The 12,353-nt window shown below is 48.5% G+C and overlaps 2 protein-coding genes and 1 long non-coding RNA gene across 3 annotated transcripts in view; 1 reads left to right on the plus strand and 2 right to left on the minus strand.

The window, feature by feature from the left end:
* Positions 1-6,905, minus strand: part of SFXN2 (sideroflexin 2) — a 60,612-nt gene extending 53,707 nt beyond the window's left edge. The window contains exon 1 of the mRNA XM_030334613.1: positions 6,034-6,905. The gene's annotated coding sequence lies outside the window, so the exon portion shown is untranslated. The remainder of the gene's footprint in view (positions 1-6,033) is intronic.
* The window catches only part of ARL3 (ADP ribosylation factor like GTPase 3), a 38,342-nt gene extending 29,783 nt beyond the window's left edge, over positions 1-8,559 (plus strand). The window contains exon 6 of the mRNA XM_030334617.1: positions 8,281-8,559. Within this exon, the coding sequence (XP_030190477.1) occupies positions 8,281-8,328 (48 nt within the window). The 3' untranslated portion in view covers positions 8,329-8,559. The remainder of the gene's footprint in view (positions 1-8,280) is intronic.
* Positions 8,560-9,837: 1,278 nt separating this feature from the next.
* On the minus strand, positions 9,838-11,838 carry LOC115527168. The gene is made up of 2 exons (XR_003972853.1): positions 11,637-11,838; positions 9,838-10,212 (listed from the first exon to the last, which is right to left on the minus strand). It is a non-coding gene; the product is annotated as an uncharacterized LOC115527168 (long non-coding RNA).
* Between the last annotated feature and the right edge of the window lie 515 nt (positions 11,839-12,353).

A 12,353-nucleotide genomic window follows, 5' to 3' on the forward strand; every position in this document is an offset into this window, starting at 1 on the left:
GGCAGTACTGCTCTAGGATGCTGTGGGGCTTAACAACATCTGAAGAAATGGTACCTTCCCTCGTTGCCATATGGCGTGTGTCATAATAGCATGGCCGGTTTGCTTTTCTCTCAGCTTGGTTTGTTGGGATTTGATTCTCAATTTTTGTCCTGCAGCCTCTCTCCATTTCCCTTCTAATACCCTTTTTCCCTCTCTCCTAAGACATTTGACATTGATTTGTCTTAAAACTGCCTGACTGCTTTTATCTCAAGCAAATAATCACTTCCAAGAATTATCTCAGTTGTTCCATCTGTTTGCTGCCTTGGATTTTTTCTTTTTGTTACACAAACAGCCAGAGCCTGCGCCCGTGCTTGGCCTCCGGATCTGAGGGCAGACCAGCCAGCACAGGGCAGGCGCCTCCTCCTCCACACTCCTCAATACCTGCACCCTCGGAAACGCTCCGTGCGCGTGCGCGTTACGGGGCTCTCAAGTAGCCAGACATTACCTTCGCTGCGTCCCCAGAATGGATGGCAGAGCTCTGTGGGTCTCTGTGAGTTTTAGGTTTGGGGAGGGGGCAGGTGTGGACTCTTATTTCTGTCCTTCCTTTCTAGACTCTGATTATAAAAGTAATATATTAAAAGTAATTGTTAATCATATACAAGTATATAAAACCAAAAACTGAAAAGTTCTTTACTCTCCCCTAATCCTGCTCAACAAAGGAACTAATCCCACTAATAGTTTTTTCTTCTCGAGTCTCCTCCATAAAATGGCAGTCACATATGTGATTATAGGTCTATCAGGTTTCAAATTAACTGCATTTTTCAGCTTAATTTACAAGCTGGTCCAACAAGTATGCTGCAACCCAGGATGGTTTTGATAGGTAAACTTTAATCATTTTATTTAGCTTCTCACTTAAAAAAAGAAACCCAAGTTTTGCCTAAGGCAGTTACCTGGATTGTGCATAAAATGCTATTCAGGAAGCCTGAGGTTATTTTGGGGAGGAGGAGGCCCGGGAAAAGACAGTAGCTTTCTTGTGTTTGCACAAACTACTTCAGGAAGAGGATTCTGCTTCTAAATGGTTTAGAATGCAAATATAGAAAGTAGAGAACAAGGATGCCTGGCTGGCTCAGTTGGTAGAGCATGGGACTCTTGATCTTGGGACTGTGAGTTCGAGCCCCACTTTGGGTATAGATTTGAAAAAAAAAAAAAAAAAAAAAAAAAAGAACATCTTGAGATGGGGACTCTAAATGGGACTGGAGGAAATAAATACATTTTGTGTGCATACGCCTGAGAAAGTGGGAACTGACTGCTCTGTAATCCTCACTGGGCCAGAGTGCCAAAAGGAAGAAAAAGCAAAGCTGGAATTAACAGTGAGTCTCTTGTTTCTTCAGCCAGCCTTAGGGATGTCAGAAGGAGGCCTAGAGTTATCTAGAATCAGTATTTAGAGTAGTGGCATTCAAGTCAAGGGTGCTTCTTCAGAGGGGCCTGGAGGTTGGGAGGGAGCCCTCGTCATTGTCTGCCTGGCCTCTGCTCCCCCTCTCCAGTCAGGTGGAGATTACAAGGGTAGAGAGCTCTGTGTTCCTGGCTGTGTCATCACCACTCTAGAAATGGAGTTCCCTTTAAGTCACAAGATCTTTATGCCAAAAAAGACGCAGTGAGCTATTAGACAGAGGGTGGGGGTGGAAGGGGAGGGCTTTAAAATCAACCAGTTTGAATCGAGTGAAATAGTCATGTGTGGTTTGATTTTGTTCAGAAAGTTCTTCTCAGATCAGGACCTTCAGCAACCAGGTTCAAAAGAAATGATATCAAGAGAGATACAACAAAGAACTGTGAACCAAAAAAATAATGATTTTATATGGAGGAGAAATAGTTTGAAGGTCACTTAATTAGTTTAGTAGATAGTACCATGGTGTATAGAATTGGGTAGTTAAGACTGGGATTTCAAGGTTAATGAGATTAGATTATGGTTAATAGAATGATATAAATTTAGAGAATTTAACCATTATTTGAAATGGGTTATTTAATAAAAATGTTAATTAAGAAGGGAATCTGCTGTCTATTGTCCTTTAATGGTAACCTTTGGGGACTGGAGAAAGGTCGGGGAGTTTTCTGTGGAGTCGCTTTTCATTGTGAGGCACTGATTGACCATGTCCCTCCCTCAGGTAATACTTCTGACTCCCTCTCTTGCCCACTCAGCCAGTTTCTTGGTTTTCACTTTAAAAAGAGTCACTTACATGGAATTCTTTTCCTGCATTGCTTAGTTCAAGTGCAAGACTTTAATGATTCTTAATTCATTAAGGCTTTAAGTATTCCTCAAAATGAAAGGCGTCACTAGAAAAATGTCCATAAGATCACTTTCAGGCATGGATACTGTGTAATAATTACTAAAATTCCCTAAACTCCTGTTTCCTCCTCCTACTCTACCCTCCCACTTTTCCACTCACTACCCCCTGAAAACTGGTCAGTAATGGGCACAGCTTGATCAGGCGTTAAATGGGTCAAGTAACATCTGGCACCCCAGCTCTAATGACCCTGAAAGAAATTGTACAAAGGTTTTTAAAAAGACCTGGAATTTCTGTGACAGTTTCAGGTGTTCAAAGATAATGTCCCTATTTACATTGTGCTTGAGTGTATATGTTTAATCTAAATTCATTTGTGAGACCTGCCTCTTCCCAGAAAAGTGACACCCTCAGGTGGGTGAACGGAGGAGCAGCCACAGATCTGAGCTAAACCCTCTGGACTGATGGGGCAGGTGTATCATTTCTCCTTAGCTGAGTAGTTTAGACACGTAATTTGAGATTATGAAAGTTAGTGATTCCTGGGATGGATTTCAGGTTCTTCTTCTACCTGATATTCTGGAGGCAAACATGTGTGGTCTTTACAAGGACAGGCGGTCCACGTGTTGTTCAATAGCTCCTGCTCTGGGTGTGGAAATTGACTTTTGAGGGCTTTGGGAGAGTTCAGAACAAGTCTTTCTTTGCCTGATTGATGGTGATGAGGAGGCCAGGCCATCATGTGATTAAAGCAGGTTTTCATGGGAAACTGTCAAAAGCAGAGCATAGGTAAAGGGCACTAGAAACTGAAGGAGAACATCAATCTTAGAAACTCTGTCCTGCTGAGAGGTGCATAATCCCGAGGAGTGAACAGAAAAGACCCAGTTATGTCAAGTAGTTGAATGCAGAGAGAGGAGAAACTGAAAAATGTCTGGGATGGGAGACCTGCAGCCCCCTCAGCCAGACTGCCTTGCAGACATGGGGGCAGCCTCCCTCTGTGCCCTTGGGGTTCGGCCCTGTCCCAGTGCATGACATCTGGCTCCAGGACTCTCTTCTGTTCCTGGGCGCCTAGAAAATAGTGAACAAAGGATCTGGCTTAGAGCCAGAGGAAGGTAGTGAAGTCAGTCCCTCTTCCACCTGCAAACCTGAATTGGAACCCCAAACCACAGCTCTCCTCTGCTCTTGTACAGTTCCAGGTGTTTGAAGATACTCCCTCTCTAAAACACCAATGTGTATTTAACTAAAATTACACCAGATTATCATTTCATTTCAGCACAGAGATCAGCACTTTCAACCTGGCCTCTAGCATCAGTCATAACCAAGGCCTGTCTACACCAGTAGTTTGGAGCTAGCAGAAGGTTTCCCTGGGGATTGCTCTCCGGGCCCTCCACCTTGTGCTCACCTTCTTTCCCACATCTCTCCCACATTCCCTGTCTTCCTTCTCCAAACAGGAGTAACGATCTGGCTCACAACCATCTAACCTACGTAGAAAAGACCACTAGCAGTCTGAGCCCCGATGTGTGAGCTGCACTTCAGAGTGCTTTGCAGATGGCCGTTAAACATTCACTGGCCAAGTTTCTTGTTTTTGTTGCTTTTTTCCTTGATCTAGGGGATTTTTCCCTTAATAAGCCAACAGAATTTCAGTATTTAAAAAAAAAAAAAAAAACACGACATTTACCACTTCTTTCTAAGGCCTGACATCAGTTATTTTTGACTCCAAGTGTATGTGGAACTGCTTATCTACAAGTCAGAACTCAGGTTTATTTTTAAATTTTCAAACCTCTCCGTAGACCAAGAAAACAAACTTGGGACATGCGATTTTGCTACCTCTCTGGTACAGTACCCTTTGTCTCCAGAAAAAATATTAATAGCAAGCAATATTTTATGTACACTGCACCCAGCTGCTCCTTGACCCTGGGGGCCCAGTGGCACAACAGGACAGACAGCAGTGCTCTGAGCTCCTTGTCATCTTAAAGCAATTACTGATGTGACTGCCTAGTCCTCATGGCATTACAAGCCAGGCCCACCCAACCACGGCTACTACTGCTCTCTTCCAACCATCAGGCAGTGATGGATGCACTGTAGAGAGAGCAAGCTCAAAGGAGCAGCACAGTCAGAGGCCACTCTTCCCTAGAAAGGGGCATCGCACCTCCAATCTTGGAACACAGGGATCTGTGTGTGACTCCTTGGCCTCCACCCATGTGGTTAGGGGGAGCCTTGTATGTTTCCCAGCATTTATCATAGGGAGTAACATCATGACATAGTAAATGCCTTTCCTTTCCATGATGCTAAACAAAGCCCAGTATTTGAGGGTCGAGGTCTCTCTTTAGTCTCTATTATTGCATTGAAGCTAATCAATTCAGATCCAGTTTCAGCAAAGCTGGTCAGAGGGAGGTTGTGGTGGAGGAAGAGAGGGGAGGGCTACCCGTGCCATAAGATTGTCGTCCTGTGACGAAGATCAAATGTGCAAAAATTCGGTCAAACCAGTTTTTAAACAATAAAAGTTCAACCATTAAACAAACCTATGAGTTCATTTCCTTCTTTAGAGGCAAAGCAGTAACCTGCTTCAAGTAGATGATCACCTTTACCCAGTCATCGGTTTTTTCAACGTTTATTTATTTTTGGGACAGAGAGAGACAGAGCATGAACGGGGGAGGGGCAGAGAGAGAGGGAGACACAGAATCGGAAACAGGCTCCAGGCTCCGAGCCATCAGCCCAGAGCTCGACGCGGGGCTCGAACTCACGGACCGCGAGATCGTGACCTGGCTGAAGTCGGACGCTTAACCGACTGCGCCACCCAGGCGCCCCTACCCAGTCATCGGTTTTTAAAAAACAAAGCCTTGCCGAGCGAGTTGAGGCGCGAGCAGTGTGGTAACACGAGGAGCAGAGAGGGTCCTTCCTCTTAGTTTCCTCTAAACGTGGACTTGCCACCGGAGGCAGTGGTCTGGCACATAGTTAATATGCTAACGATCGCAAGGTAAATATGCAGGCTTCCACAGCAGCAGCAGCGGGGAATCCTGAGAGTTAAGTGGCCAAAAACAGCCTCTGGCACCTGAGCTGCAGCAAAACGGAGCAGGGTGCCTGGCTGGGGGCTCTTCCTGTCTCATGACCCTGTATCAGCTGGAAGTCATAACAAAGAAGACCCTGGATCGCCCTCTTTCCCAACTTCAGGGCGATTCCCACCTTCTCTCTAAGCTTGAGGCATTCACTGGGGAATGGTAACTGGCTAAAGAGCGAGGGTGCTGGAGCTCTTGCCTGGGTTCACAGCCCGCCTCTGCCTCACGTGAGTCTGTGCCCCCATTTCCTCACCGTCCTGTGGAAATTATAATAGTGCTTACTTTGGGCGTTGTTACAAGGATTAATTTAAAAGATATAAATTAAGCGTCTACTGGGGCACCTGGGTAGCTCAGTCGGTTAGGCCTCCGACTCTTGGTTTCAGCTCAGGTCATGGTCTCGTGGTTCGAGCCCCACATCCGGCTCCCTGCTGACCGGATGCAGAGCCTGCTTGGGATTCTCTCTCTCCCTCCCTGCCCCTCCCCCCCCAAAAGTAAATAAATAAACTTTTAAAAAACTAATTAATTGTCTACTGTAGATCAGATACCATGATACCATGCTAGGTTCTGCGAACACCGCCTCGGGCCAGTCTGACATGGACCCTTGTCTCAGGGATCCTGGGCAACACCACTGTCTTTCCTTTCCCGTGGGCAGCTTGGCACAGCCTGCCCTGATTTGATTGAAGAGGCATTAACCCGTTAACCGTGGCCTCCCCAATACCTCTTACCTCCAGCTCAGGTTCTCCACTGGATACGAACAGGAAAGGTACAGTTCCCCAACCTCCAGCTGCTTCAGACCGGGACAACCTCCTCCGAGAGCCAGAGCAGCCACAGGGCTTTGCCCTTATTCGTTCTCCCCGTGCTTCCCACACTCCTTCAGGTTGCAGGCTGCAGCTGTGCGGGCCTAGGGGCCAGCAGGTCAGCCGGTGGGTGCTGACCTCTGAGCGCCCTCTGTTGGCAGGACTGTGGTTGGAAGGGCTTTGCCACCCCTGGCCCACATAGACATCTGGAAGACACTGCCCCCCCACCCCCCAGGGCTCCCTGGTTTAAATCCCCTCTGCCTCCATAACAGATAACTGGGGAAAAGCTGCCCCTCACCCTCCACATTCTGCTTTGCGTTCCTGCAGCTGAGTAAATATTTTTCCTATCTCTTTGACTGCATTCATGTTCTGTTACATATAATAAAAAGAACCCTCCCCTCCCCATAATCAGCCATAAAACGAGGTGAGGGGAAGTGCCATTCATGTAGTGTGGGAACACGGTTCTTGATTTCTCTGAGAAGATTTGATAAAATCTGCAAGTCTCTCTAGAGGAGAAGATATTGAGGTACACACCTTTTGATAGTGTTCGTACGGGTTCCTGAAGGTGGAAAGTGCTACGTAAGTGCTGAGCTATTCAGCTTCGAAGGCAAAGAGAAGATGGTTATCTTATTCATCGCTCTTTTATTTGTAAAATCTTTTTTGTCTCCTGGCAGGTGATCTTTTTTTTTTTTTTCCTGGAAACCAATTAGCTACTAAAATTAAACATGCTTCTCTTTAAATTAATCCTTTTCATAAAATGGTCTTAAAATTGGCCTCAGCTTTTCAGAGTAAGTAGCTGACCCAGTTGTAACTGGAGATGCATTTGGAGCCACCTTCCTCCCACCTCGCATCCCCCCACCCCTGCCCCCACCGTTGCCAGGTGCTGTCCACCTTTGGGCTTTGGGCCATGGCCAGCCACATCTTGGCAAACACCCTAAGGTCTGCCCTGGGACAGCCAACGGATTATCTGGTTCTCCTGCCCAAGTGCTCTGATGGCAACTGGCAGAGTTTTAATCACTGTAAATTCAGGTTATGGTCAGATTAGCCAGGAGATAGGATGCCTGCTGGTTGTTTTGCAGTGATGTATTGTTTATGGGATTAATGCTCCGAATGGCCAAGGGTGTCAGCTGATATTTATTACTTTAAGCTGCCTCAGCTGTTCAGGTTCAAGTACTAGCTCCATGGTCACAGGAAATGCGGGGCTCTGCATGTCATGTGTGCCCTGAGATGTGCAAATGTGACTGGGAGCGTAGTATGTGTTACAGATGCAGAGGAAAGGGACTCATTGCAGGAGCTTCCTTTGATTTTGTGCGAGGCTTCTGAGGGAACTCCATACACCCCTGAAGGTCGGAGGGACTCTGGGGAAAGGGAGAGCATTCAGGGATGGCTCCAGAGGGGGCTGAAAAGGAGGTCATCTCTGGCAGACCTGGCATCCATGAGAAATCATGCTGCCTGCCAGGTGGCTGTAGGCATTGTGTGGTTTTTACCCCTGTCCCTCTCCAGCCTTCTAAGAGAGGACACGTTCAAGGTCACTGTGCCTTTAAGGGAACCTTCTCCCCAGTCCCTCAGCTTGGTAGTGCTTAAAGCTGCAAGAATCAGGCCAGCCCTTTTAAACCTCTGTGTAGCGCTGCCCTAAGAGAGAGAAATGCACATTGCCCCAGTGTGTGTCTCGTCACACACACACTGCAGTTGGCTTGTTTTTCCAAAAAAATTTAATTTAAGCCAAGTGTACACTGTCACACTGTAAACACACCGGGGCACCAGAAGGGTGACTTATTGAATTAAATGCCCTAGCAAAGGTCAGCTTTTAGAAAAAGCCAAAAATGGCTGGAATCTCTGATAGCTCTTCAATCAGGCCTTGGATCCAGGCAGATGTGTTTATTTTTTCAGAGGGAGTTCCTGAGGATCCATCTCAAGTTCAGACACTGGGCACTCCCCCTCCCATCTTCCCCCTGGGCTCTCAGAGCCCCCCCCCCCTTTCTCCTCCCCAGGAGGCCACTGTGCCTGGTCGGTCACCCAGGTGGGCCCCTGGGGCCACCAAACTCCCTGGAGCTCAGGGGGAGGGGAGGGAGGACCCAGACACCCTCCCCCGCCCCCCACTCCCTTCCGGGGTTTGAGCGCGTTGTGCCTTTTCTTACAACTAACACTGCCTTTCTCTGCCCATTTCCCTCAAAGGACGGCATGAACTGGGTCTGCAAAAATGTCAATGCAAAGAAGAAATAAAATCTAGACGAATGGAGACGCGGGAGCTGCGGGAGCTGCATTCTGTCCTGAAAAACACTAATTTGCTGCTTTCTGACCAAATGTTTTTCCATCTGTGTACAGCTACAGCTGTTTGAAGAGAGGGAACAACACAGTTTAAAAAGAATCCCCATTCCAGCAGTAGATTTAACTGATCTCTGAGGTTCAGTATCATTTTTCAAATAAAGGAATTATATTATTTCCTCGGCATAATTGAAATAGTATTAAATGTCTCAAAGCACATGATTAGAAAATGAGATCTTTTAAATGAGCAAGAGATTACATTGCAGTTTAGACAATTCCAGTGGGCTTTTTTTTTTCTTTCAAAAAAGAAAGAAAGGAAAAGAGGAAGAAGCAGCTTATGCTGCATTCATTTATTTCCTGACCTGTCCCTTACATTCCCCCCTCCCCCCATGGTTCTGAAGCCACAGACGGGTGTTTGCTGGTGCTGGGCAGTGAGTTTTACCATCACAGACTGAGCTGGGGTGGGAAGGAGCTGGGGGGGAGGGGAGGGATAGCAGATGATTAAACCATCTCGTCCTGCAGGTAGGAGACTGCGTGCGTAATCCTCACCCTTTGGAGAGAGAGGGGAAAAAAAACCTTTCTTGCAAACAAGTCACCACAGAAACATACCTCCTCCCCGCCAGCCAGCCACACAGGGAAGCACATTCTTATGACTTTTGACTGTAATGACATCTGGAATGTAAGGAGAGGTGGGAGGTTTAATTCCAGAAAAATTACAAGGTCCTTAAAAAGCCCTCACATCGAGGGCTCAGGCTAGCGTAAACAGGCTTTCTCCAGCTCAGTGAAGCAGTGAGCCTCCGACTCTGAGATTAGCCGGCTTCTCCGTGGCCGTCCTATAGAAGGGATTTCTAAAGCTCAAAGAATTCCGTTTAAATGATCACAATAGGCCTCTGCTATCAGATTTCAAAAATAAATGCAGCTTTACCATGAACCTGCTCCACTGAGAAAAGGCTGGCAGATCGATTTTTAGAAAAGATCAATTTTTACAGTGCTGGCAACTTGGTGTGGGATGCTCATGGGTGGAGAGGGTTTGCTGCTGGGAAGAACACGGGTGTGTGTGATTGCCAAGGCCATGCCCAGGGGAGCCAGAGTCACCCCAGCCGCTGGTGTCCTCTGCCTCTCTTCAGCAAAATGTGCCTCTGAGGGGGTCGAGTGGAGAAGGAGGGCAGGAGACTTCTCCCGCCCTGTGTTGCAGAAAGAGCTTGTTTCCCTGAACCCTAAGAAATCCCCAGCTTCAGACACGGGAAAGCAGGCCAGGACGACGCTCGGCTCCTGAATTGAACTCTGTTCTGGTGCCTGAGCTCAGGGGTTTTCAGAGAGTGAATAAGAGACTGTTACTGTTCAGTGGCTGGTGGGTCCCGGGAGGCCAGCTGCCTTCTCATCCTGGGAGGTGGCCCTTCCCAAACCCGCGGAGGCATGGGAGCAGACGGAAGGGGCCACTCCAGCCCCGGGGCCTCAGTACCCAGCTTTTTTTTTTTTTTTTTTTTTTTTTGGACCAAGTTGTACAGGTGAGGCTGCAGCAGGATCAGCTTCCAAGATGGTCTGGGGTGAAAGTCATTATTAACAACGCCAGAGATGAAAAGGTGCCCTGGGGTGGCTGTGGACAGACCAGTAAGGACTTGCAAAACAAAAGCGGGTGAGGTTTTTTTAAACCCCTGAGCTCCTTGCTCTCTGCAGCCTCCTCCTCTGGCTTCGCCGTCTCACCCAGGTGCCTCTCTCGACTTTGAACAGAGGCAAAACAGAATGAGAAGGAACCAGCAATCCCTCTTCTGTCAGGCTGGCAACGTGGGTCTAGCACTTGAAAATGGCTTTTCCCTCCAAATAGGGCACCAGGGATGTTACCTGAGGGGCAAAATGCCTGCTTTGAGCTCTGCCATTTGGAACACTGTGACGTGAAACTTTTGACTCTGGCAGTGGACCGCCTGTGAAGTATTTTTGTTCTTTTACCATCAACTTAGGGAACTGTTTGAAAGAGCCCTCCCAAGGCCTTGGCCAGCCCGCAGAAGCCACCGGCCGTCCTCTGATAACAGCCTCTGTGAATACTCAGATTTGCTTTGCAGCTAAAGACAGAGCCATTGCGGATGTCACAAGCTTTCATCTTCCCTTTGAGCCCTACTGAACCCTCCGGGGGCTCCTGGGCTGGAGGAGCGGAGCCTGAAAAATGCAGCTTGAAAGCTTCCATTTGTAAAAACAAAACGCTCCTGAAGTCCTCTCTCCTCTCCCGGCCCCACCCCACCCCTGCGGCCAGGACCAGAAGGCGGAATTTGAAGCTGAAAGGGGGGACACCGGGTCTCGCGCCCTCCCGCCCGCCGTGGGGGGTGCTCCGCACGCCTCGAGCCCGGCGGGCGGCCTCGGGACGTGCGGGAACCGGCGGGCGGGCCGCGTGCTCGCGCAGCTGCGGGACAGGCTCCCCTCCCCTCCTGCGGCCGCCCCGGTGCGCCTCCCGCCGGCCGGCGCCCGCGCCCGGCGCCGCACACCCTTTCCCCTTCACTCTCCCTCGGTTACTATGGAAACAAGGGTGTCATTGATGTGGGCTGAGCTGGGGAACATGTCGGCGCACAGCTGAAAGTCAGCGATTATGCCGGCGGGTAGAAATGTGCCGGGGCGGAAGAAGTCCGCAGCTCCCGAAACTGCTGGAAGGACGCGGTCCTGCCCCCTCCCTCCCTCCAACTCCACTTCTCTCTCTCCGAGCTTTTGACAAATTTCTTTATTCCCCTCTGGGCTAAAGCGGGCGGCTATTTTTGTGCCACTCGGTGCCCCACCCTCCCTGTCGGCCGCTCCTTATCCGGCCTGGCCTGGAGGGTGACACCGTGTCACCCTCGCCAGGACTCGTCCCTTGATTCCCGTCAGAGTTTGCTTTGATTTCTCTTTCCTTCTCAGGGGCCAGTTCTTACTTCCTTTTATTTTTAGCTCTGCACTGCATGTGGTTTCAGGGTTCAGTCTGATCCATCGAAAGGTTCTTTTTTTATAGTCCCTTTTGAAAATGATAATCAAAGGAAGGGACGTGGTATTTGGTCATGTGGAAAATTCAATGTATAATTTAGACGTCTGTCAAAAATCTGACAAATGAAATTTAGCTGAAAGGAAGGCAGCCTGGAATGTGTTGTGTTCTTTGCCAAAGCTCGGAAAGGGCCTCGAATGTGTTCGTCCTTTCAGAGGTTAGCATTCCTCAAGGTGCTTTCAGAAGGGTGAAATACTAACAGCACCACCACCAATAAAAGCAACGCTTTCCGGAGCCCCTCCTACACAGCGTGAGCCTTACATACCTTAGGGGCAACAGTAGTCCCACTTTTCAGTTGAGAAGACTGAGGTACTGGCCTGGGTTGAGGAGTTGGCTCCACTTCACGGAACCTTCAGTGCAGAAAAGGGCTGGAGCCTGGTTCCCAAAGCTGTGGCCTTCCAAGTCCACACCAGCAGTGCTCCCTGGGTGCTCTCTGTCCTCACCCCAGGGCAACCATAGATTTTGTACCATCTTTGGCACGGGCGGGGAGAAAGAGAAGACACCAAGTATCAGGAAAGGTGTCAGGAACGGCCTGGCGAGAACACTTGCGATTACCTAGTGCCTAAAACTGTGTCTTCCTGTAAGAGAGGGTTCAGAGAGGGAAATAGACTTGCCCAAAGTCACACAGTAGGTGACAGAGCAGGCACCCGTCCAGGGCTCTGCCCCTAGAGCAGAAAAGCGTCTATTTATTCCCCTTGGGCAGCCTCACTTCGGCAGCCTAGCGACTCACCAGAATGGCTAGTCCCAAGGGCCCGCCTTTAAAGGCAAGCTGTTGGCAGAAAAGAGGGGTGCTTGAGGCAGAAGGAGAGAGGTCTAGGGTTGCCAGATACATGACAGGACATTCAGTTTAACTTGAATTTCACATAAACAAAGAAATTGTTTTTAATACAAGTATATCCCGTGCAATATCGGGGACATACTTCTAATACTCAAAAATATTCATTGTTTATCTGAAATTCAAATTTAACTGGCCTTCTCGGTT

Source organism: Lynx canadensis, chromosome D2 (genome assembly GCF_007474595.2).
Source record: "Lynx canadensis isolate LIC74 chromosome D2, mLynCan4.pri.v2, whole genome shotgun sequence".
NCBI classification, from domain to species: domain Eukaryota; kingdom Metazoa; phylum Chordata; class Mammalia; order Carnivora; family Felidae; genus Lynx; species Lynx canadensis.